General features: G+C 37.4%; 1 protein-coding gene across 2 annotated transcripts in view; it reads left to right on the forward strand.

Annotated features, from left to right (window-relative positions):
- Positions 1-27,006, forward strand: part of HPSE2 (heparanase 2 (inactive)) — a 587,685-nt gene that overhangs the window by 340,004 nt on the left and 220,675 nt on the right. For both annotated transcript variants that reach the window (XM_030865297.2, XM_030865300.2), the window contains one exon: positions 17,430-17,477. In XM_030865297.2, coding sequence (XP_030721157.1) covers positions 17,430-17,477 — 48 coding nt within the window. The remainder of the gene's footprint in view (positions 1-17,429; positions 17,478-27,006) is intronic.

The raw sequence follows: 27,006 nt of genomic DNA on the forward strand, positions 1-27,006 counted from the left end.
CAGTATATAAGGTATAGTTAAGGCATCCCAGTTTGTGTACATGGTGTAATTTTGGGCACATAGATGCTAGTTTGTTGTGAATAAGTCAAGAACTTGGACACAATAGTTGGCAACAGATGAAAGAAATGATCATGTGACTGGGTGGTGTGGTGACAAGTGGTGACGCCTACTTCCCCATGCCTCCGAAAACTAATAGCACTCAAGAGACTAGAAAAAATTACATAGGGCAAGAAGGAAAGGTATTGATGAACACTTTTTTTCTTTTATGTGCCAGAAAAAATGGGTATTTACCTTTCTTAATGTGTATGTACTAAATATACATATATAACTTTAAACACATAAACTTTAAACACATAAACATATAACTTTAAACACATAAACATTCCCAGTGACTCAACCAACAATAACAAAAATGTCAGCACTCTAAATTACCAACTCTGTAGTTTTTCCAATCCTCCTGGTTATACAGCTATAATTTTACGTAGTTGTGATCATTGTATATGCATCATTTTGAATTCTGCATTTTTTGCCCATTGCTTTATATTGCCCCTTCCTTATTTCTACATAGTTCTCGTATTTGTCATTCTTAATACCAGTAAAATATTCCATTGCATTAATATACTGAATTCTGGCTAAGCATTCCCTCACTGCTGGGCATTTGGGCTGTTTCTGGTTTTTGTCTGTAATATATAGCACAGCTGTAAACATCTTTATACAAATAGGTTTTTAAAAAATTTCTTTTGAATTACAGCCTTGGGCTATATTCCAAAAAGCTGGGTTTCTGGGTCAAAGTACTGTATATAATAATTTTTATGGCTCTTGTATTTGTTGCCAAATTTCTTTTCAGAACAGTTTCACCAGGTTGAAGGGCAACAATGTATTAGTGTATCTTTTTCCCAATACTCTACAACAATGAGTATTACTTTTATTAATTTACTGTTTTAATTAATGCAAGATTGTACCTCATGGTTGTTTAAATTTGAATCCTGTTAACTGTGAAAAGAACCAAACATTTTCCAAAACTTTATGTTGTCTCCTTTCCCCTTATTCCACATTTGACTAATGACACAATAACCATTTTGCCTGAGGCACAGACCAGGAGGTCATTTTAGATTCATTCCTCTCCTTTGTTCACAGTCTCCACTAGTTAGTTATTAAGTTTTGTTATTTCTGACTTCTTAGTATCACTCATATCCTATCTTCCTTTCATTTTTATTTAAAACTTTATCATTTTTCCTCCTAAACAATGTCTCCATATCTAGTCTCAGACTCTAATTTCTCCTTACAGATTTCTGAGTAGTTTTTTTAAAATGCAACATGTGGTCAAGTCACTCTTGCTTGAAATCCAAACCCTTTCACATGTACCCTGGCCTTTAGGGTCCAGTACCTGCCTTCTTTGCAGCTAGTCAGTAGCTACACACCCTTGCACAACCTGCACTTAGTACATCAAAGTATATGTCCATCTTAGAAGATGCCACACTTTTTTACCTTTGCACCTTTTTATTTTGTGTCATTTTCTTTGGAATACCACTCTCTTCCCTTATTTTTTCTTTCCAATAGATCTTCTCTGACATCTTCAGGCAGGATTTCTTATCACCTCCTCTGTCCTTATATGGTACTTTATTTTTCTGCTATAGCACTTATCAAATTGATGATAACTTACTTATTTACCTATCTGCCTCCCCTAACAGACTGTAGACTAAGGTCAAGACTCTGTCTATGTTTTATTGATTCTGTAGCCTTCAGAATCTAGGAATAGCTTTAGTTTTATAGAGCCAAACTAATTTTTAAGCTTAAAAAAGCTTAAAACTACTTAGGTATTTACTGGACTATATAGGACTATCTTCCCAGTTAGGATATGAACAAACAGAGATAGAATCTTCATGTTTGTGTCTTCAGATACTACTTATGTTGCCTGGACTATGGGAAGTACTTAATAAAACACTTGTTATATTATTTTCATTTCCTCATTCAGGAACTGGCTCTTCCCAGTTATTGATTTTTATCTAAAGGCATAAGTAGTATTCTTTAGGGTTTTATTATTTTCCTCTGCTTTTCTTTTGTAAACTTTCATGCATCATCTATGTAACGACAATTTTATCTTAATGTATTGCTTTTCTTATTACTTTGAAATATGTTTTTATTGCTTCAGAAGTTACTTTTTATTATAGTTGTTCTTTTCCATTTTCTTGTTGGTTGTCTCTTCTGTTTCTTTCCTTACACAGTTAGGATAAAGTTACTACTTCATTTTCACATAGCCTTTTTAAAATGTTTTAATTTTCAATGTTAGGCTTTTTAACTTATTTGGAGTTTATTGCCGTATGTACTATAGAGTAAGGACCTAATCTATTTTTTGGTGATGTGACAGTGTCAAGAAAAGCAGGTATTCATTGAAAGCATGTTTACTGAGGCTTTTTGGGGGGCTTTTAAACCATAGGGAGATGAATACTAAATTATCTCTCAATAAACATTTATTGAACAGCTATTTCATGTTTGATCCTTGCTTAAGTGTTGGGTTTATATTGATGAATAAAGCCAAAGTAACTCTTATTCTCTTGGAGCTTAGCAAGACAAAGCCACAGTAAATAAGAAAACAAACTATCCCAAATTGTGTATAATTCTGTGAAGGAAATGATCAAGATACCTGGAGTTGGAGGATTTATTTGGACAAGGTGATCAGAGAAGACTTATCTGAGGAACAATTTATTTAAGCCAAGAACAAAAGAATAAGAAGGAGCCAACTGTTCAAAGATCAGAGTGAAAAAAGTTTTAGATAGAGGTGGTAGGTTGTGTTTGTCAATGTCCTGAATCAGAAACAAGGTTAAGGCATTTGACCAATAGAAAGATGGGCATTATAGTGAGCAAAAGGAGAGCAGTAGGAGATGAGAATGCATGGACAGGCAAGGACCAGATCATTACTGAACCATGCATACCATGGAAAAGAGGTTGTGTATTTTATTCTCTGAGCAATGGAAAGCTATTACAGGGTTTTTATAAGGGCAGCAACATGTACCAGAGTCTACTCTGTTTTGTGTGCCAAATAGATTTTAAGGTGCAAAAGTAAGAAATCAAAAGAGTTCAGTAAGGAGGGTTTTCACTATGAGGTGTGTGTGATTGGGTTAAGGTAATGGCAGAAGAGATGGAGAGAAGTTAAGGTAGACTTGTTTGTTGATGGATATCCCAGCAAGGTGGGGGTGAGAGAATAGGAGGAATTAATAAAGGATGATTTCCACCTTTTGAACGTTAGGATCTCTCTTTCAAGAGCCATCACATGCAGAAAAGGGAGCTTTTCATAAAGAAGTTACACCAAAATGAACACATATTCATACTCAGGAAACTATCTCTGGAGCAACAAAAGATGACTTTAAACTACATTGGCGGGCTTCCCTGGTAGCGCAATGGATAAGAATCTGCCTGCCGGGCTTCCCTGGTGGCACAGTGGTTGAGGGTCCACCTGCCAATGCAGGAGACGCGGGTTCGTGCCCCGATCCAGGAAGATCCCAAATGCCATGCATCAGCTAGGCCCGTGAGCCATGGCCACTGAGCCTGCGCGTCTGGAGCCTGTGCTCCGCAACGGGAGAGGCCACAACAGTGAGAGGCCCACGTACCGAAAAAAAAAAAAAAAAGAATCTGCCTGCCAATGCAGGGGACACGGGTTCAATCCCTGGTCCAGGAAGATCCCACATGCCACGGAGCAACTAAGCCCATGCACCACAACTACTGAAGCCCATGCACCATGCTCTGCAACAAGAGAAGCCCGCACACCACAAGGCAGAGTAGCCCCCGCTCGCTGCAACTAGAGAAAGCCTGCATGCAGTAACGATGACCCAACACAGCTAAAAATAAATAAATAAAATAAAAATAAAAATAAATCAACTACATTGGGTGTGCTTCAAGTTCAGGATAGTGATCTGAGCACAAGCTCCATTTCCTTCTGGAACATCCTCCCAACTCCTATTAAAAACTGATAAAAAACAATTCTGTAATAACAAGCACATGAAAGAGGGATCATTAGCAGATGAGAGACTTTTGACAGATTTCTATAAGACAGTAAACAGATGGAAGCCTGTTGACAGAGTAATCAGAGTGAGGAAGTGGCAACCCAGAGAACCTGGGCTCTGAGAAAAGATAGAGAATTTGTCCTGCAGATAGGCTCAGAGGCCAGAGAGGGTAAGGTGGGAAAGGGAGACCAAGCCAAGGGGTTAATATGAAAGTCTGTCTTCATAGGGACTACACCCACAACTCAACTCTCCCCTCCATCATTTTAAGTCCCCTACCCTGCCTACAGAGGAAAGACAGCTCAGTCTGTTATGTCCTAGCAAATACCAAACCAATAGTTAGGAGCCTTCACCAAAAAAATACTGCCGGAATACCAGGGGATGAGCTAGTATTGCTAAGGTGGAGTTGCTTCTGCATAGTAAAATGCTGAGTAGAGCACTGTGGGATACCCTAGCCCAAAGGCTATCTGTGCCCTCCCTCTTCCCTCTCTAAAGGGAAGTGTGTTGGTCAACAAGCTCTGACCATAAAATAGAGATTCCAGGGAAAGGAGAGACTTATCAAAAAAAACCCCATATATTCAACAGCTTAGAAAAATCTGCACCTACTACCTAGAGGAATCTATTTAGTCCCCAATTTAAAAAAATAAATAGATAGGCAAAGATCACAAGATGTAAGAAGGAAACAAGTAACATAAAAGAGAAAAACCAAGACAAATACATTTTAAAAATTGACCCAAGAAGAATTATAATTCAAGATCAGAACTAGAAAAGTAAAAAGCTATAATTAGTATCCTTATAAAGATATAGTAAGATACTGTATTTATATATACTGTATTTTGTATACAGAGCAAAAAATATTTTTAAAAACAAAATATATAATTGCTGAAATTAAGCCCAATAAATGTAAGGTAATGATTTCTTAGATACAACACTGAAAGCATAAGTGATAAAAGAAAACACTGATTAGCTGGACCTCATAAAAATTAAGAACTTTTGTGTATCAAATGATACCATCAAGAAGGTGAACAGACACACAAAATAGGAGAAAATATTTGCAAGTCATACAGCTGATAAGGAATTTATACACAGAATATATATATATATATACACACACACACATATAAATTCTTACAACTCAACAGTAATATGACAACCTGTTTAAAAATGACCAAAAGGGATTTGAATAGGCATTTCTCCAAAGAATACATACAAATGGCCACTAAGTACATGAATAGATGTTCCACATCATTAGTCACTAGGAATGTGCAAATCAAAATCACAGTGAGATACCACTTTACATCCACTAGGATGGCTACAATCAAACAGACATATAAAAGCAAATGTTGGAGAGGACGTGGAGAAATTGGAACACTCATACACTGCTGGTGGGCATATAATATGGTGCAACTACTTTGGAAAACAGACTGGCAATTACTTGAAAGGTTAAACATAGAGTTACCATATGACTTAGCAATTCCACTTCTAGGTATATACCCAAGAGAAATGAAAACATATGTCCACACAAAACTTGTACACAATTATTTATTGTGGCATCATTCATAATAGCCAAAAAGTAGAAATAACCCAAATGTCCATCAACCAATGAATGGATAAATAAAATTCAGTAAATCTATACAATGGAATATTACTTGAAAATAAAGAGCACTGAAGTACCAACACATGTTGTCAGAGATGAACCTTGAAATCATCATGCTAACTGAAAGAAGCCAGTCACAAAAGCCCACACAGTGTATGGTTTCCTTTATATGAAATGTCCAGAATAGGCAAATCTATAGAGACAAAAAGCAGATTGGGTTGCCTAGACTGGTGAAGTTTTCAGGGAAATGGAGAGTGACTGCTCATGGGAATGGGGCTTCTTTTTGAAATTAAATATTCTAAAATTAGATTATGTTGATAGTTGCACAAATTTGTAAATATAATAAAAAATATTGAACTGTACAGTTAATGAGGGAATTATATGGTATTAAATTTTATCTCCAAAATGCAGTTGAGTCCAATAAAAGAATTATAAGATAAAATCAAGGAAATCTCCCATACACAGAGTGTTGGACAGAGACAAAAAATTGGGGATGAAATCTTACTGGTATAAAAGATCAGTTCAGTATCCCCAGCAGCTGTCTCATAGGATATCCAGATCCAGAAACAAGGAAGAAAATTATGGTTACAGAAAGAATGAAAACCTTATCAACCTTTACAATGTAAAATTAAGGGGACAGTTGACAGAAAATAGGTGGTAAAAATGGAGAGAAGAAATATGACCCACACGGCTGATATCCTCTCATAATATGTATGGAGTTGGAAAATATTGTCTAAGCCATTGAAATAATAAATTGAGATGTGGAGAAGAGGAGGCCCAGTAAACCACGCACATGGAGTTAACCCTTGGTTAGAATGAATTATGGCAGCATTTCCTTAAATGTGCTCTGGAAAATATCAGTTCTGCAGGATAACAACGTTATGTGGAGGCGGAAAAAAGTAAAAGCTTCCATAGTCAAGTAAGTTTGAGAAATACTGGGATATACAAACGTACTGAAACACTTCCCAGCATCTTTATTACATTAGTTTACATTCTGAATCTCCAAGAAGGGGATTTAGCATGCAGAATTTAAAAAATTTATTTGACCGTAGTCTTATTTTCCAAGAGTATCTTGAGGGACTCGTGTTCCGCTAACATGTTTGGACATCACTGACTTGGAATATGAGCCCTGCTTTAGGTGAGATATGGCCATAGAGCAAACAATAACAAAAGAATTACAATTTGGAGAACTCAGGACTTGGACCATTTCAATAGCCCCATTACTGGTCTATTTGGTTCCATTCTTGTCCTCTCCAGTCTATTCACCACTCAGCTGCCAGAAAATCTTTTACAGACATAATTCACATGATGTCAGTCATTTGCTAAAGACTCTTTAATGACTTTTCATTGCTCTTAGAATAAAATTTAATCTCCTTACCACATCCAGCAAGGCTCTACAATGAGCAGTCTGGCTGCTGCCCAGCTCTTCATTCTTATCTTCTCCAGATTTCTCTTTTCCTTACTTCACTCAGGCCTCACTATGTGCTAAGTTTCTCTCTCTTTTTTTTTTTTTTTTTTTGGTGGGGAGCAGGGGTTGCACAACACATGCTTTTCTTTCTACCTAGAGTGTCCTCTCAGCTTGCCACATGGCTGGTTTCTCCTCACCCATCAGAGTTCTTTCTTGAATAGCCTAGCTAAATGATTCTCTGTCAGCGCACTCTGTTAGTTCTCTTTATGGCATTTATCACAAGTTATAACTGCATATTTACTGTTTATTTTTTGCTTATAGATCATAAACTCCATGAGAGCAGGAAGTTGTCTGTTGTATTTACTAATATATATTCAGTGCTGGCAAAAAGCCTAGCACACGGTGCGTGCTCCAATTTGCTGAATGAAGAATGGAAGTTATACTCATATTTTACCGAGCTGCTAGTGGCATATTCTAACCTGAACCTAGGTTAGAACAGAAAGCTAGACAGGACCTTTAACTCCCATGGTGGCCCAGAGAGCTATGGTAAGCATTCCAATTTGGGCAAAAAAGATAAAAGCAGGAGAATTAGGAAGGAAATAATGGTCTTTTCCATCACAGCAGACCACATTACGTATGCTGTGTGCTCAATGATCTACAAAACAGAAACAGAAAAATTGCCTTTTTATATCCAGAATTTCTATCTTTAGTTCTAATTACCAAAACTTCTACTAAGTACCTAATGCTGATTTATAGACTCCACTGGTACTCAAAGCATAGACAAACAGTGAAAGCGGTATGGGTAAGGATGGAAAGTTCACTATGTTCCTATACACAGGCTCTCATCACGACTTTTGAGGGCCCTGGGCATTTTTAACCTCGTGGGTCACTTCCTCCATAAAGACGTATTAAATCAACAGCCTTCTGTGTTCTACTGTAGTAAGTCAATATAGCAGGATTGGGGGCAAGGGTGGAAATAGCAGGAATGTAAAGAGCATACACTTTAGAACTAGATGAGACCCAGATCAGCTTCTAGCTAGGTCACCTTGAATTATTTAATCTCTCTAAAACCTCATTGGTAAAATGAGGCTAATGAAATTATCTATTTCTTAGGCTTGTTGTGAAGTTAAATGAGATAATGAATTGAAAGTGCTAAGTGTAGTTCCTGGCACAATCCACACCTAAAGAAATGTCGGCTACAATTGTTAAGGACAAGTGAATTTCAAATTGAAAAGGCAGGGTTGTTTTTCTGACTTTTTGCCTATGGCTCAATGTAGCCTTCTAAGCAGTTCAGAGAACTGAATGAGATTGAAAACTAGAAAGATTAGCTAAAGTAACTGCATTATAATGAGGGTGATCACAGCTTCTGCCTACAAACCTGCTTACACCACATTCTTGTTTGGAGTGGGAAATTGCACAGCTGGGGACAGTTTGGTGCACAGAGAAATCATCACAGTGTTATTCCTAATAATTGTTACGTTTTATTTCACCTGTGAAAGAGTATATGACTTAAACTACAGGAGGTGAGAACAATTTATTCCTCTCAGTTTATAAGAAGAGAGTTTCCTTCTCTGCCTGTAGAGAGAGGCAGGGCCTCCCAGCAGCTGTTCAGTGCTAATTAACAAGGAAGCATGGGCTACTGTAAAGGTCTGCTCCCTAACTGAGAATTATGCTAATGACTGCTTACTTCTAAACTTGCTTTTTTTTCTTTTTTTTCCTGGACAGGACTTCTTTCTTGATTAGAGAAACAGCCTAATTCCTGACCCAAGCCCCAGGGATATCAGTTATGGCTATTACGATGAAGGATGTTTCTCTCTTCTTCTGTTGTCAGAGAAGTCAGATGGGGGTTAGAACATTGGAGAAGGAGATGGGTGTCCTGGGACATAGATTTAGGTTTGACACATATGGTCTTGGGAAATATCTTCCTCACTTTCTTTTTTTCCATTCCTTTCCTCCCTTCCCATTCTACCTTCCCTAAGAACCCTACTTTTCCTCCAAGAATGACCTACCCTAACAAGTGCTGCTGAGATCACAATCTGTAAAAGGTGTGGCCCATGGTCCTCCCTCAATGGAAGCACCTGGAGAGCTTCTTTAAAATGCAGCATGAGATATAGTACAGAGAGGTCCCGAGTCCCCTTTATCCAGTTTCTCCCAACAGTGACATCTTGTGACACTATAGGACAATATCACCACTAGGACATTGGCATTGATACAGTGAAGATACAGACCATTTCCATCACCACAGGGGTATCTCATGTCACTCTTTCATCCTTCTCATTCTCGCTCTTTACTTAAAACTCTGGCCAACCACTAATCTGTTCTCTATTTCTATAATTTTGTCATTTCAAAAATGTTACATAAATGGAATAATATAATATGCAACCTTTTAGGGTTAGATTGTCCACTCAGCATAATTCCCTGGAGATTCAACCAGGTTGCTGCATGTGTCTATAGTTTGCTCCTTTTCATTGCTGGTAATGTTCCATGGTGTGGGTAGACTACATTTTGTTTAACCATTCTCTCACTGAAGGAGCAAAGTATGAGAACTACTGCCCTATAATATAGACAGAGCAGGTCTTATTATCTTATTTTACAGATTAAGGAATGGAGGTACACAAACGCTAAGTTATTTACCAAGCTCACGTTTATGGGATGCCAGCAGTGTGCCTGGCAGTACCCTTGTTTCTTCATGTATGTTATCTTGTTCATCTTCACAATGCCTTTGGGAAGTAGGCTCTCTCCATTTGAAAACATTCAGGGAGGTTAAACAACTTACCCAGGGTCACATGGCTAATATGTTGTGGAGCCAGGTCTGAAATCAAGTATCTATCTGACTCCTAGGCCCATGCTCTTTCTACTCTGTGGTGCTGTTTTCCTGAATTTTCATCTTTGAGTGAAGCCATGTGGTCTAGCATACTGGAAAAAATATATAATACTCTTCACCTTAGTTCCATAGTTTTCACTCTCATAGACTCAGCTTCATACCGGGACTTGAGCTTTTGGAAAGTCTGCTTTTCTGTGTGAAATTCTTCACGATATCTTGATGCATTTTTCCTCCTTCCCACCTGGCTCCACAGCCAGGACAAATCATATCAGGTCAGTTATAGCCTTCTTTGCCTGAATCCAGCAGCATTTTAGACTGTCGAGACATGTCTGTCATAATATTCCCCTAACCAGCACCTTCCAGCTCCAGCCATAGCCTTCCAGATCTGTTTCAACATCTTTCACCATCCCTCACCCCCTGCTATTTGTCTTCATTCTAATCAAGCAAACCTATTTTGTCCTTTCTGTATTATTGTCTCACATCTGCCTCCATTTTATTCCAGACATTGTTCTATAGCCTCCCTCCTCCCAAGTCCCCATTAGCAGCATGAAATAGCCTTCATTTTGGGGGCCAGTTCCAGGTAATAGTGCCTGGCACCGTATCTTGAGAAGGATTCTTAGGCCAATTCTGAGATTAGGGAAAGAGTATTGAGATCTATTACCAAGGTCTACCATGGGTTCAGAAAAAGGGAGCACATATCACAAATTTGCCATCTCTGCATGGTTAAAGCAAGGGATTTAAAGTCAGAAATGGATTTGATTCTTAGCTCTGCAACTTATTAGTTGGGTGATCTTGAGCACAATTTCTTCATCTATAAAATGAAAGTAATAATACCTACCTTATAAGATTGTACATTATGTAAACTGCTTACCAAGTGCCTGTCAATCAGTAAGTGGTAGCTAACTTATTTTTTCCTTTCTTCATTAAGATCCTTCTTAAATTAAGCCTCATGGGTGTAACTTTTATTGGCAAGAGAGATTCTGTAGAGAGTCTCACCCCTCTCAAGAAGTCCTTGTATGTTAAAAACTCTATAAATCTATCAAATTAAGGGAATTATAAGCTAGAAGAGAAGCCTAAATAGAGAGCTGCACTAGCCATTAAAGTCAATGAACATATAGCCATGCTATTTATCAGCCTGCTGCAAGTGTAATATTATATATAAATATGGGTGGGGAGAGAAAAAGGAAGGGAAGGAGGGAGGGAGAGAAGAAGGGAGACTTGAAGGGAGGAATGGAAGGAGAAAGAGAAATGGAGAGAGTAAAGAGAGAGAGAGGGTGGGGAAGAAAGAGATCAATATTTTATTTCTTCTAGAGCTTAATATATAGTTAACCTAGTATAGCTTAATATATAATTAGCCATGGAAATGTAAGTGACTTTGGACCAAATAGAAGATGCCTGGTTTGCTGTAACTCAAAATGAATAATTTCCTCACAAGTTTTTCCTAGCTTTTGTGTAGAATGGCTGTCACATCTTATTCATGTTAGTTACATAACCAAAGATTCTCCTTGTGGACAAGGAAAAGAAGGATCAGGCTGCCACACTCTTACTGAAGTTTGTAGTCATTTGGACATCTAGTTCCCCATGAAGGATTTATCCTCTTTCCTGGGGGCAAAATTCAGAAACCAGTTTTCAGGGTTGCACTGTGTGGTCCAGAAGCAGAAATCAAACTCCAAAGACCATGAATAAAGATGTGCCTTATTATAAGAGAGAGCTGTGATATGCACTGGGAGAGAAAGCTCCACAACATTGCAGATACTTCATATGTGCAGGTGGATAACAAAGGAAAGAAATTCTCCCAGATTTGGGGTCCCTTGGGGGAGGAAAGGAACTCTCACAATGAAAGGGGATATTTTGTTCTTTTCCATAGCAGCATATTTGCTCCAGTGGGAAAGATTCCCCAGTACTGAAACGTCTGCCTGGCACTGGCCAATTTTCTTAGGTACAGGTCCTTGCCCCTTCCCTCTCTTATCCTTTTTTGAGTGACTGGATGTCAGCATGAGGACAGACATCTTCTATTCTCTGAAATAATCTTCCAAGATTTCTGTCTTCATAATTCAGGTATGGAGACATCCAACCTTGGAAAACCAAGATCTTTCCTTTTTGTCATTATTCACATCCTGGGTCATCTTTTACTTGTTCGTTCATAGACCTAAATCTAGGGATTAGAATGGAGGTGGATGGTTGAAAACGCTTGGATAATACTGGACCCTAAACAGAATTTCACTTTCCCAATGGTATTTCACTCCTGACAGCACTAGTCTGTGTGCATGTTATTCCACCTCTAATATTACTGTTGCTGAGCATTCTGCAGCTGTGTGGAAGTTATTCATTTATGTGGTTTGGGCCAGTTTCTGAGAAACAGGCAAAACTAAGGAGCAGAAGAATCCATCAATGTTAGATTTGAACAAAGAAAATTATAATCTTTTTGGACTTGTTGTCCTCCGCAGTGCCAATATAGATATAAAAACAGAGTATGGAAATGATATAGATACACGGTAGATACAGAGAGCCCTAGTGTTCAGAGAGGGATAATGGGGCTGGGGAGAATTCACCAAATTCACCGGCTATAATGTCTATTCCATGGAGTTTTGTCTAATCAGTTTCCTTTATGTGTTATTTCTGTCACTTGTTTTTGTTTTTCTAGTTTTTTTTTTTCAATCATTCAAAGACTTCTGAAAACAGAACATTGGCTCCATTTTAAATGAGTTTTATACACTTCTCAAAAAAACAAAGGTATGTTTAGTCATTCTGGTAGTATTTGGAAATGCATATTTTGTTTAACATTATTCCTGAATTAGATTCTTCCTCATCAGAATAAGTGTAGAAATGCTTCCATATGTTTGAAGTTGTTCTCATCATTTTGCCAAGAGGGAAAAAGGAAGAATGTAGTTTACAACAGTTTTCATATGAACATATATTTAATAATTTTTTCCCATCAAGTTAGCTAAAACAACTTTTCTACTGCTTAAATATGCTACTAAAGTTAAGATAATAATATCATTGGTCTAAACATATTAAATAGTGATTGACAAATTTTTTAAAATATTAAAATGAAATGAAAGTATATTTTACTATTTTGATTTCTTTTACAAAATAAGACTTTAGGTAAGGATCTGACTTTACTGTTTTCCCAAATAGCTACAAATCACATAGCACTATTAAAAACATGCCTCAGTTTTTCACATACTAAATTCTTTTCCATGTAATAAATTCTTATGTATAAATTTTTGTAAAAAATCTCTTCTGTTCCATAGATATCCTTACTAATTCCTGATCTCTTTACTAAGATCTCCTGACTAATGCCTAGGAATGTTTTAATAATTGCAGGTTTTATGGTATATTTTAATATATGGTAAATCAGATAAATGTCTTTTCAGTATTACAGTTTTTTCAGAACATTCTTGGCTTCTTTCAGATGAATGTTAGAATGATTTTGCAAAGTTTCAAAAATATCTGATGGGATTTTTTTATTAGAATTTCATTGAACCCATAAATTAGGTTAGGAAGAATAAATTGATTTTCCTATCCAGGATCATGGTAGGTCTTTTCCTATATTCAATTTAAAAATATTTCCCTGTAAACTATATAATATTCTATATATGGGTCCAGTATATTTCATATTTAATTATAGATATTATAGATTTTCTTTGCAGGTGGGGGAGGGGTGTGGGGAGAAAACATTAGCATTACTTTAAATGTTCCTAACTCTAGTTTTCCCATTCTTTTTATAATGTAACTTTTGATAATGGAAGGTTATTTAAAGACTTAATTATCAACCTGTAGCAGAACAAACTATTCAATGCATATGAGGATCTCCAGATTATAGTATCATACATAACAAGTTTCCAGCTTCTAAGACACCAAATTAGATGTGTTCTTAATTGCCTGTCCAGAGCCTTTTAGCCAGGCAGGGCATTGATGATTATTTTTTCCTCCTAATTTTCTTGTGAATGTGTAACTGTTATCATCAATGACTATTTACTTCAAGTTCTTTGAGGCATTTTCAGAAGGATTGGAGTACATTCACCAACACCAGCATTAAAGTCTATTCCTGGACTGCCCATCTTAGGCAATGGCATTACCACAGTTAAAACTTTGGGGTTCTCTCTTACACCGCTTCCTCACTTAAACTCACCTACCGAGTCCTCTTGAGTGCTCCAACAGTGTTTTTTTCAACTGTGTCTTTTTTCGTTCCCACATTTCAAAGCCTCCCATCACTCTGCAGTCATCTCCCTCCATTATGTCCACACCGCACTACCTTTCACCTTTACCATAGCCAGAGTGATCTTCCTAAAACTCAAGTCTGATCCTGACACACCCTCACTTGCTTAAGCACAGGATAAATCCAACATGCAGGAGGAGCTAGCTGTATTTTACAATATTGTGTTGGGTGCTAATCATACAAAGATAAATAAGACCTCGACTTGTACCGAGATGTTAAGGAATAAAGGCCAGATGTGTTAGCATCACAGGCTAGCAACTAGTTATCTGACCAGGCTAGCAACTAGTTATCTGACCAGGCTGACTTCCTACCACTCCCTTACCTCTTCCCTGATATCCAGATATCCTGGACTCCTGAGAAAACACTCACCTTGACTCTGTCATGCTTTGCTCAAGCTGCTCTATGCCTGGCCTGCTCTTCATGGCAAAATCTTACCCTTCTTTCAATGCTAGATTCAACCTCTTGTGAGACGTGAAGCTTTACTCAATGCTTATCCCTCTTCTAACATCATAGAAGGTAGAGCTAGCTACTCCCTTGACTGATCTCCCACAGCAGTTAGTTTGCACCAGTAATGCAACACAAAGAGACTAATTTGTCTCAGTGTCTGTCTTCTTGGCTTTACTGTGATTGTCTTATAGCAGAGGCCCTGAGTCAGTCACCTTTCGACACCTGCTCCAGCACCTAGTCTTACAAATAACACTGAAATGCTCAAGTCTGTGAGAGGAAGCCACAAGCAAAGAAGGTGCTGAGGCCTTTTATTCTTTTTCTAAAAAATAAGGTAGTGTTTTCTCAAGGCAAAAATTCAACTTATTTTTTTGCATTTTAATAATTCTTGTCCTCAGTGTAAACAGCTTGAAGGCAACATAGGGTTTGGAATCAGAAAACCTGAGTGTAGTCTGCACTACTCTATGAATTCAAACAAGTCACAGAACCTCTATGAGACTTACCAACCTCCACTATAAATTAGAAATATCTGTCTGCCAGGGCTGTTTTGAGCGTTATGTGAAATTATGTACATAAGAAGCTGAAAAACATTTTATAAGAAAGCACTCTAAATGTCATTGTAATTTTTATTATGGTTATTTTTATATGTAAATGGAGGCAGTTTTACTTTTCAGAGATTTTAGAAATAATTTTGGAGGAGTAAAGCCCATGTAAATATATATATATATATATATATATATATATATATATATATATATATATATATATATATGACACTTGTATCTAAGTTTGCCTAGGTTTTCTAATTTTTAAAATATCCTGGGGAGGGGGTACAAAATTTCGTTTCCCCCTCTTAATTTTTGGGTTATCCTACTTCTAAGATTGCCATCAGGTTTCCACAGCTTAGAGTGCTTCTGTGGCAGGTATAGTATTTTGGATCCTAATCTGTTTTCTTTCTCCCTGGACTTTTCCATTTTTCTCCTGTCTATTCAAGCAGATAGCTGGTTGTGTGCTTATTGACTCAGGGGTGGCACCTGACAGGATGGAGAAGAGAATGCACAGCTTTTCCAGCTTTTGAATTTTAAAGGAAGAATCCTGGGCATAGGGCTAGAAATGGTGAGGAGAGTGGAGCTACCCTCCCAGAGTCAAGAGATTTTTCTGGGCTGGAGAAAGGAGAGGAGAAGGGAAAGAGAAATCCATGGGCTCCAAAAGCAGAGAGTTCCTATGTCCTGCTTCCTAAGAAGTACTGCTAGGAGGAGTGGCATGATCCCATAAAAATGAGCTGGTTAGGGTGCTGGAAATACTACTTCTCTAGCAGTAGGGACGTTAGTAACCTGTATAATGTGATTAATAATATCCACCTCACCAAGCAAAGCAATTTTGAGAATTATATGAAGGAAATACATGTGAATACCTGGTACTAAATAGGTATTCAGTAAATGTTATATTCCCTCCAATCCCCATTTATGTTTTGGTCCTGCTCAGCAGACCACTTTCATTCCTCAGTCAACCCTATGCTCCATTTCCCACGTTCTTGCTCCTGGACTGCCGAGTGGTACTAGACAAAAAGAGCAAAGACCATACAGGCAAGAGCCAAGCTGCCTCCCGCTCCTGTTCTTTCCCCTTCCCCTCTCCCTCCCCCTTCTCCTTCCCCTCCTCTTTGTCTCCCTACGCTCCATCCTCTTCATCTTCTTTTATGAACATCACGCTGCTACTAAACCAGTAGTCCTGGTATCCCTTCTCCTTCTTTCACCCAGTCCTGCAGAGACTCAGTCCTCTTCCACCATCAGGGCAAAACAGAGCCTCTGTCTGGGCAGCGCAAGCACGCCCTTTGCCCATGTGTCCTCCTGGCAAGGTTAGGCTGGAGTAGGGCAGGGGTAAGGCATTCTTGACAAAATACCGTCCTTCTCCCTTCTCAGTGGACAAATTCTTTGTTTATGAAGTACTGATGGAAGATTGTTTCTGCCTGAGGAAAAGTTCCCTTCCAGGGTCTCAGGAAAGAGAATTGAAAGTAAGATCTGAAGGAACTGAGATGTTTCTTTTGATTTCCTATGTCTGAGTGGTAACTCTCTCAAATAGTAACACGAGCCATGACAGCACATGGCCTCAGAACATGTGGATGGCTAAAAGGAGGCAGGTCTATAATTGAGTTATTCACAGACCTGCAGTTCATGATACCTTATGGAATCTGTGTGGCCTTGGGTGCTCTCTCCTGTCACTATGTTTCTGGTGGAACCCCAAGGGGCACAGGAGGGTGGCAAATTGCTAGCAAGACTTTGCTGAGTGCTTTGCAGGGAAACAGGTCTGGTTTCTGTTTTGAGCTGAGCATCCTGATCGAGACACTCGGTTCTCTACTTAGCTGCTCCAGAAATGGTTAAATTTCTCTATGTGGTGCTTAGGTTTCTACACTTAGACAGCTGTGGTAGCCCATCACTAGGGCATATTTGTTAGTGCTTCATACTTATATACTTATATAAATAAATTGGGTTTTCCCATGCTCTCTATAGAAGGAGAAGCCTGAGGTTTTTCAAAGGCATATGTTGTGTTGTCATCCTTGGAAAATGTTATCGTTTGTCTACTAGTAGATCTCAGAATCCTTAGAGAATAGGAAATGCGACAGATAAGTTTTGATCACAGGGAAGGTGATGTGGGAGCCATCAGGCATGGGATTGGAAAGACAGATGTAGGTATAATGCTGTCTTGGGGTCTTGATTTCCAGATGGTAAAGGATGTGTGGAGAGCTGAAAGTGTGATTACTTTCACCTTCTGTACCTTTTAACTTCCAATACCTATGGATAGGCCATCGCTGTGGGCCCTCTCAGAAAGCATAGTTGCCCAAGGTTTGGCCTGATCTCTGTCTCAGCTTATTTTATTTTAACCCTGGGGATATGGTTTACTTTAAGTTGCAATATCTTTGTTCTTTCTGTTTCCTACAGATTCATGAAGGTGGCAGGAAACACAGTGGATGCAGTTACCTGGCAACAGTAGGTATTCACCATTTTTGCTCTTACTTATTATCAGATGCTGTGAAATGAAAGATAAGTAGTTGTCATGAAGTTATAACTGAAATTTAATAAACTATCTTCCGTGCTCCAAGAAAAAAGTTAAAACTAATTCCAAAATTAATTGTTGGCAATCAGTAACTTTAATCATAATGAAAAATATTTTATTCTGCATTTATACTCTTAGTTTCTGTAAACAACAAGTTCCAAATATTTCCTGAAATTCTTATCCTCCTTCAGTTTGTTGTTGTGAGTCATGGATTGAGTGGGTCTGAGGATCTTGTCATTCCCTTGCTTAAAACCCCTCAGTGCAGGGCTTCCCTGGTGGCGCAGTGGTTGGGAGTCCGCCTGCCGATGCAAGGGACACGGGTTCGTGCCCCGGTCCGGGAAGATCCCACATGCCGTGGAGCGGCTGGGCCCGTGAGCCGTGGCCGCTGGGCCTGTGTGTCCGGAGCCTGTGCTCCGCAGCGGGAGAGGCCACAACAGTGAGAGGCCCGCATACCGCAAACAAACAAACAAACAAAAACAAAAAACAAAAAGCCCTCAGTGCCTTCCCTTTGCATGTAGACCACAAGCCACACTCTCTACTCTGGCCTATAAGGCTCTTTGTGTTTGGCCTCTGCTCTTATCTGATGCCACCCTGCCCTTACTCATTCTGTCCCAACACACTGGTGAGGACTTTCAGTTTGTAGAGGGTTCACATGCGTGTCTGCCTCAAGAACCTTGTATGTGCCATTCCCTCTGCCTGGAATGCTGTTATCTTCATATTTTGTGTAGCTTACTCCTTCTCATCTCTTAAGATTCAGCTTACACGTCACCTCCTTCAAGAGGCCTTCCCTGATGATCCTATCTAAAGTAGACCCCCTATTTAATTGTCTTTCTTAGCTCGTTTTTCCATAGCACTTACCATAACTTACAATTACTATTTTTTATACTTGTTTTTGTAATTTGTGTGTTTTCTCTTTTACCAGCATAGCACTTATTCAGTTCAACAAGTGCTTATTTAGGCAACTGTTAATTGGGCATTTACTGGGGGGAAAATAACGCCAATGATAATAATAACAATGTGGCAGGAACCTTTATGTGTCTTACTATATCTGATCCTCAGAACAACCAAATGAGGTCAGGACTGTTTTTATCTATATTTTTCTACAACTTAGAGGAAGGTGTATAAAATCCAAAGATTACACAGCAAGTGGCAGATTTTGGACTTGAAGTTGGTTCTGTCTCACTCCATGGGCTTCTCTTAACTGTTACGGCTTTGGTAACAAGACAATGATCCTATACTGGAAATATTACATTCTATTGGTGTAATTCAAATCCTCTTCAGTGTCCTCACCAAAAGCTATCTGGATAATGTAGCATAAAGACAAGAGACTGGAGAATTTATAGTGTTTATAAAGAGGAGTAATGAGATCAGTGTACAAAAATTAGTTGGTAAGAATGTAAGCATTGCTCAGTTATCATGGCTGACAGGGAGGGATCAGAGAAAGTTTTTTTCCCCTACTCAAGCACTCTCCATAGTACAAATGCAGTGAAGTGAGCACAGTATTTTTTCTTTTTATAAAGGAGAAATACATTTTTGTAAATACAGTTTGTTTATTAGCTATTTAAAAAAATATTGGCCATCTCTCAAGATAAATATCATCTGTTTGTAACTACTCTAAAAATACCCCCAAAGCAGGCATGGGGTTGTGTTTCTTTTGGCTCCAGGATCAGCACTCATTTGGGGACAACAAGTAGCACCTGGACTCTACCATTTATTCCTTACAGCCATAATTTTCAGTCAAGACTTGGAATAGTCATGGAACAATTCCAAGAAATCTTGGCCAGGAGGACTCAGTGAAAATTAAAGCCAAATGCCATGTTTCTCTAACCCTGAGAAATGCTGAGGTGAAAATTTCTTAATAATGTAAAGGAAATCAAGAGTCACTGTCAGGAAAAAAAAAAAAAGGAGAATAGAATTTGTCGGTATACATCTAGCCAAAAGAATCAATTCAATACTAGGATATTGAGCTTGGAGCTTGAACAACCAGAACTCTGAGTCTGAAGTCATAAATAAATAAATCTATATAGTTAGACTATTTTGATTTGGACTTTCATGCTCTTGGATTTTCAGGACCAAGATACACGACTTGATGATTGGTTCTTCCCTCCAACCCATGCAGAAAACCCAGAAAGAGTTAGTGAGATGAAGTTCCAATTACAGGAATGGTGGAATAGCTTGTATCAGATATCAATGATAAATCTGGACAATAATTAAATACACACACACACACACACACACACACACACACAAAGAGTGATCAAAAGGCAGCAAAAGCTAGAGGAAGTTATTCAATTCCTGAAAGAAGTGAATGGCACTGGTGAGATCTGTGGTTACTTAAGAATCCATACAGTATGAGGTGGCTTTAAACTCAAAAGAAATACATGATCATATTGATTTGAGGTGTCGGAAAAAAAAAGTCAGAAGGTGGAAATCTCAGAAAGATGGAGTTATGGGGCAAAACACCAAATATGCATATAAACTTCCTTTCAGATCTTTGCCTGATCCCTGAACTGTGCATATTTAAGGGAGACTTCAAGGAGCCTGGGAGAAAACAACAGCTGGAAGCCTGAAAAATTTGAACAGCAATTTCAGCTGCTGTCTGTCACATGAGGGACAGAGATTGTAATTTGAATCTCACAAATTGAGGGGCTTGATAAACACCTTGTGCTTTCCAGTGAAAACTAAAAGACATGCCTCAGGAGTAAAGTCTATGTCCCAGGACTAAGGATTTGCCTTAAATCTAATGTGTAACCACAACAGACTCACCCTAACGAAGTCTGAACTGCAGCTGCTACAAGAACAAGATGACCAGACGTTCATCCAACTGCCTGCTAGATCCCAGACCAACACTCTTCTGTCTCTACAACGTATCAACCACACTTTCCAGTATACAATTTAAAAAATTACTAGACATGCAAAGAAACAGAAAAATGTGGCCCATGGCCAAGAGAATGATCTATGACTTGAAACTCTGAGATGACCCAGATAATAGGATTAGCTGACAAGGATTTTAAAGAAGCTATTGTACAGATATTCAAATAGTTAAGGGAAAATGTCCATATTGAGTGAACATATAGGGAAATATCAGCAGTGACATGGAAACTTTATATATATATATATCTATAAAACAGAACCAAATGAAATTATTAAAGAAAAAATAGAAAACTGAAATGATGGGAATTCCGTGGTTGTCCAGTGGTTAGGACTCCATGCTTCCAATGCAAGGGGCACAGGTTCGATCTCTGGTTGGGGAACTAAGATCCCACAAGCCATGCGGTGCGACCAAAATAAATAACTAAATAAATAACTGAAATGAAAGACTCACTGGATGGGCTTACTAAGAGATTGGAAAGTACAGAAGAAAGGGTTAGTGAACTTGCCTACAGATCATTTGAAATTATACAGTTAAAGAACAGAGAAAAAATATTGGGAAGAAAATTGTCAAAGGTTCAGCAAACCTCATTGCCAATATCAAGTAACATCTGTGCAATTAGAATCCAGAGGACGAGAGAGAGAATGAGGCAGAAAACTTTTTTAAGAAACCAAATCTGGGGACTTCCCTGGTGGCTAAGGCTCCGCACTCCCAATGCAGGGGGCCCAGGTTCGATTACTGCTTGGGGAACTAGATCCCACATGCATGCCACAACAAAGAGTTTGCATGCTGCAACTAAGAGTCTGCATGCTGCAACTAAGAAGTCCGCATGCTGCAACTAAGAGTCTGCATGCTGCAACTAAGAAGTCCATATGCTGCAACTAAGGAGACCGCATGCCGCAACTAAAGATCCCACATGTCGCAACAGTCCTGGCACAGCCAAAATTAATTAATTAATATGTTAATAAATAAATATTTTTTTAAAAAAAGAAACCAAAGCTGAACTTCTCTCAAATTTAGTGAAAAACATTAACTTTTAGAACCAAGAAGCTAGGCAAGCCCTAAGAAGGAAAAATACAAGGAAAATCACACCTGGACATAATATTTAAACTGTTGAGAACAAAAGGATGGAGAAAAATCTTCAAAGCATTCAGATAAAAATGACACTTTACATAGAGAGCAAAGACACAAATGATGGCTAACTTGACATCAGAAAAAATGGATAACAGAAGACAATGGAACTGCATCTTTAAAGTGCTAAAGAAGAAAAAGTCAAACCAGAATTCTCTATTCAGAAAAATATTCTTTTAAAATGAAAGTGAAATAAAGATGTTTTGGGTAAGTGAAAGCCAGCAGACCTGTGCTACAAGAAATACTAAAGGAAGTTCTTCAGACAGAAGTAACATCAGAAGGAAAGTTGGATCTCAGAAAATAATGAAATGCTTTGGAAAGTGTAAATTTATAGATAAATATATTTTTTCTCTTAATTTCTTTAAAAAAACCTGACTCTAATACAAATATATAACATTGTATTATGGGGTTTATAACATACAGAGTTGTAAAAATATACGGCAGTAATACCACAAAGGATGATGAAGGGAGGAGGCTGTAAATGGAGTTATACTGTTCCAAGTTTTTTTAATGTGAAGTAATACAATATTTAAGAAGACTGTGAAATTGTATTCCTAGAATTAAGGTTGTGGATAGAACTAAGGTTGCTGACCTAAAGTATGGAGGTTATCTTGGATTATCCAGATGGACCCAATGTAACCATTAGAGTGGAAGAGGGAGTCAGAAAAGAGGAGGCATGGGAAGATTTAACTACAGAAGAGGAAGTCAGAGTGATGTGATGTGAGAAGGATTTGACCCACTATTGTTGGATTTGAAGGTGGAAGAAAGGGGTCATGAGTGAAGGAATAAGGGCAGTCTCTAGAAGCTGGAAAAGTCAAGGACATGGATTCTTCTCTAGCACTTCCAGAAGGAATACAGCCCTCCTAATACTTTGATTTTAACCCAGTGAGATCCATGTTAATTTCTAACATACAGAACAATAAGATAATAAATTTGGATTTTTTTAAGCCACTGTTTGTGATAATCTTTTAAAGAAGCAATAGAAAACTATAGAAACAATACATAATAACAGAGATTCAAAGTACCCAAAGAAAAAATACCCAAAGAAAAAACTAAAAGAACAAAAGATGGAAAAATAGATAAATCTACTTTCATAGTTGGAGATTTAAAAGCGTCTCTTTCAGTAATTAATAGGACAACTAGATTAAAAACAGAAAGGATATAGAAGATTTGAATAACACTATCAATCAGCTTGACCTAATTGACAGTTGTAGGCTGAGTTGAACATACATTCTTTTCCAGTGCCCATTCATCAAGATAGATCATATATGCTCAGCTATAAAACAAGTCTCAATAAATTTGAAAGGATTGAAATCATACAGAATTTTTTAATTGAAATATAGTTGATTTGCAATATTGTGTTAGTTTCAGGTGTACAGCAAAGTGATTCAGTTATATATATATATATTTTTTTTCAGATTATTTTCCATTACAGGTTACTACAAGATGTTGAATATAGTTCCCTGTGCTATACAGTAAATCTTTGTTGCTTATCTATTTTATATACAGTGGTGTATATCTGTTAATCCCATACTTCTAATTTATCCCTCCCCCTTTCCCCTTTGGCAACCATAAGTTTGTTTCCTATGTCTGTGAGACTGTTTCTGTTTTGTAAATAAATTCATTTGTATTATCTTTTAGATTCCACATATAAGTGATAGCATATAATATTTGTCTTTGTCTGACTTACTTTACTCAGTATGATAATCTCTAGGTCCACCCATGTTGCTGCAAATGACAATATTTCATTCTTTTCATGGGTGAGTAATAGTCCATTGTGTATCTATGTATATACCACATCTGCTTTATCATTCATCTGTTGATGGACATTTAGGTTGCTTCCATGTCTTGGCTATTGTAAATAGTTGCTGCTATGAACATTGGGGTGCATGTATCTTTTCAAATTAGAGTGTTCGTCTTTTCTGGATATATGCCCAGGAGTGGGATTGCTGGGTCATATGGTAGCTCTATTTTTAGTTTTTTAAGGAACTTCCATACTGTTTTCCATAGTGGTTGCACCAATTTACATTCCCACCAACAGTGTAGGAGGATTCCCTTTTCTCCACACCCTCTCCAGCATTTATTGTTTATAGACTTTTTGATGATGGCCATTCTTACCGGTGTGAGGTAATACCTCATTGTAGTTTTAATTTGCATTTCTCTAATAATTAGCAATGTTGAGCATCTTTTCATGTGTCTGTTTTGATGACAAAGAAATTAAGTTAGATATCAGTAAGAAAAATATCTATAAAATACCTAAATATTTTGAAATTAAATAACACACTTTGAAATAATCTGTGGATCAAAGAAGAAATCATGAGGGAAAGTAAGAAATATTTTGAAATGAGTATGATGATATATTTTATCAAAATTGGTGGAATTCAGAAAAAACAGAGCTTAGAGGGAAATCTATATTCCAATATGCTTATATTAGAAAAGAAGAAACATTGGTATCAATGACCTTTTTTAGTTTCTATCTTAAGAAGCTAGAAAAAGAACAAACTAAACTCAAACCAAGTAAAATAAAGAAAATTACAAAGGTAAAAGCAGAAAGCAATAAAACATAAAATAGACAAGCAGTAGAGAAATTTTACAAAGCCAGAAGTATCTCTTTGAATAGGTGAACAAATTTGAAAACTTAGAGAGAGAGATTGAAAGATAGAGGGAGAGAGAGAAAGAGCGAATGCGAAAGAAAAAACAGAAATTGCCACTATCATGAATAAAAAAGTGATTCTCACTATAGGTCACATAGATATTAAAAGTATAATAAGGGAACATTATGAACAACTTTATACCAACAAATTTGACAATTGAAATGGACAAATTCCTTGAAAATATAACATCAAAATGACACATTAGGGCTCCCCTGGTGGCACAGTGGTTGAGAGTCCGCCTGCCGATGCAGGAGACGCGGGTTCGTGCCCCAGTCCGGGAAGATCCCACATGCCGCGGAGCGGCTGGGCCCGTGAGCCATGGCCGCTGAGCCTGCGCATCCGGAGCCTGTGCTCCGCAACGGGAGAGGCCACAACAGTGAGAGGACTGCATACCGCAAAAATAATAGAAAATAAAAAATGACACATTAAAAATTCTTGATATCATTATAGTATATCTGGTTCATTTTGGAGTATCTGGCAATTTCTTATATAAATAAAATAAACCTATTCTATGACAGAGCAATTCCATCACAAGGTATTTACCCAAAAAAAATAAAAACATGTCACACAAACACTTTTATAAGAATGGTCATAGCAGTTTTATTAATGATAGGTAAAAACTAGAAACAGCCCAGGTGTCCATCAGCAAGAGAATGGATTAAACAAACTGTTGTATAGTTGTATAAAGGAATGATACTCAGCAAGATCAAAAAACAAAGTACTGATGCACTTCACAACATAAATGAATCTCAAAATCATTATGCTAAGTGCAAAAAAAGCCTTATATAAAACAGCATATTTGTGTTTTTCCAATTATATGAGGTTCTAGAATAGATTGTGAAAATTAGAAAATTGCCTCTGTAGGTGTAGGGGGTAGAGACATGGATCGAGAGTGAAAGGCACAAGAGGGAATTTTCTGAGGTAATTGTAATGTTCTACACTTTGATAGGGATTTGGGTTACACAGGATTTTGTATGCTTTTGTCAAAATTCATCAAATGATACATTTAAATTTTGTACAGATCATTGTATGTAAAATTTACTTAAGAAAAAGAACCATAACAGATATTAGAGAACTCTATTAAAGAACTCTGGTTAATAGTATGATTGATGAAGTGTTTAGGATGAACTATACTGAAGTCTGCAACTTATTTGAAATGCCTCAAAACATAAAATGAATCAATGGATGGATAGAGGGATAGATAGATTGATAAATGTGTGATGAAGCAAATGTAGCAAAATGTTAATGGTAGAACCTAGGTGGTGAATATATTTTTTTCACTCTACAATTCTTTCCATCTGCTTCTGTTTGAAATTTTTCATAATAAGATATAGGAAAAAAGCCTAAATTGTTACACCTAAATATATTATATAATATTAAATAATATACTGTTGTGAAAATAGTTATGAAAAATAAATAAGAAAATGCTTTTAAGTGAATCAAATAAAATATACAATTCATACCTCAATAATATAAAAATGCACAGAAACTCAAAGAAAAGTTACTAATAGGTTAATAGTATTAACCTTTAGATGTAAGGAGTATAGGGATGCTTTTATGGTCATCTTTACTTTTCTATAGTTTCCAATTTTTCTGTAATAAGGATGTATTTATTGCATCCTTATTACATCCTTATTTTTGTTTATAATAGAAACCATCAATACCCAGCTCCACCCTTCCCAACTCCAATTCCCCCTCCCCAGAAGCAATCATCACAATTTTAGCCACTTGTTATATTTGTTTCCATATTTCTAAATAACAATCTGATGGTATTTTAAATTTTTTTCCAATTTAAATATTATCTATTAATTTCCTACTATGGAAGATAAGAATTTAGCTCTCATACCTCCCTAACTCATCACACACTTAAACATACTTACATTTCCCCATCCTCCAATATTTTATATCTTAAGTATTGGTTAGATCAGAGTTCAATGCTCATATTTTTATTCCTATGTAAATATGACTCACAGAAGAGAATGTGTGTGCAATGATTACATTTTCTTTCTTCCACAACTTTTTGTTTTCCCTGCAGTTAATAACTCTTTTTCATTTGCTTAATTTCTTATTAGTCTTTCCCTAAGTCATGCCTAAATTCTGTACCAGAGGAGCAGATCTCTCTCTTTGTGCAAACACTCCAGGTAGCCATCAGTTTCATCTTGTCCTTGGAGGTGTTCTCCTGGAGCAGTCTCTCCTCTGGTCCCATCTGGACTAATTGATCTCCGTGCTTCCTGCACAGCTGTTGTCCTGGGATCTCCCTTCACCATCGTCCTAGGGATTCCTTTTGGCTCTCTTATTTGTTGGATCCATGCCTTTTTATGAAGTTTACTCCCTCATTTTGGTGGAACTTTTTTTTTCCAAGAACTTCCTGAGAAAAGATAAATGAGAGGTAAACTTGTTGAGACCTTGTATTAGAATTTGATTTATATTTTGGATGCATACAGATTTCCCGTGGATTTTGATGCTTTGGCTCCATTTTATTCTAGCTTTTCTTTTAACTGTTGAGAAATCTGATCCTTTTAAATTTCCATTCCTTTTATTTGCCCTGTTTTTTCTCTGTTGGTACTTGTAAAATCTTCTTTTTGTCCTCAGTGATCCTTTGTGTGACTCTCTTTTTATTCTGTTTACTAGGTATGTGGTGGACCCTCTCAATCTGAAACTCATACCCTTCAGTTTAGGGAAATTTTTTTCTCTGATGATTTTCTTCTTTTTTGTGCTCTCTCTCTCTCTCTCTCTCTCTGGAACTTCCATTAGTCAGATATCAGAACTCCTCAAACAGTAGTCTAATTTTTATATATTTTTCTC

Source organism: Globicephala melas, chromosome 16, assembly GCF_963455315.2.
Source record: "Globicephala melas chromosome 16, mGloMel1.2, whole genome shotgun sequence".
Taxonomy (NCBI): domain Eukaryota; kingdom Metazoa; phylum Chordata; class Mammalia; order Artiodactyla; family Delphinidae; genus Globicephala; species Globicephala melas.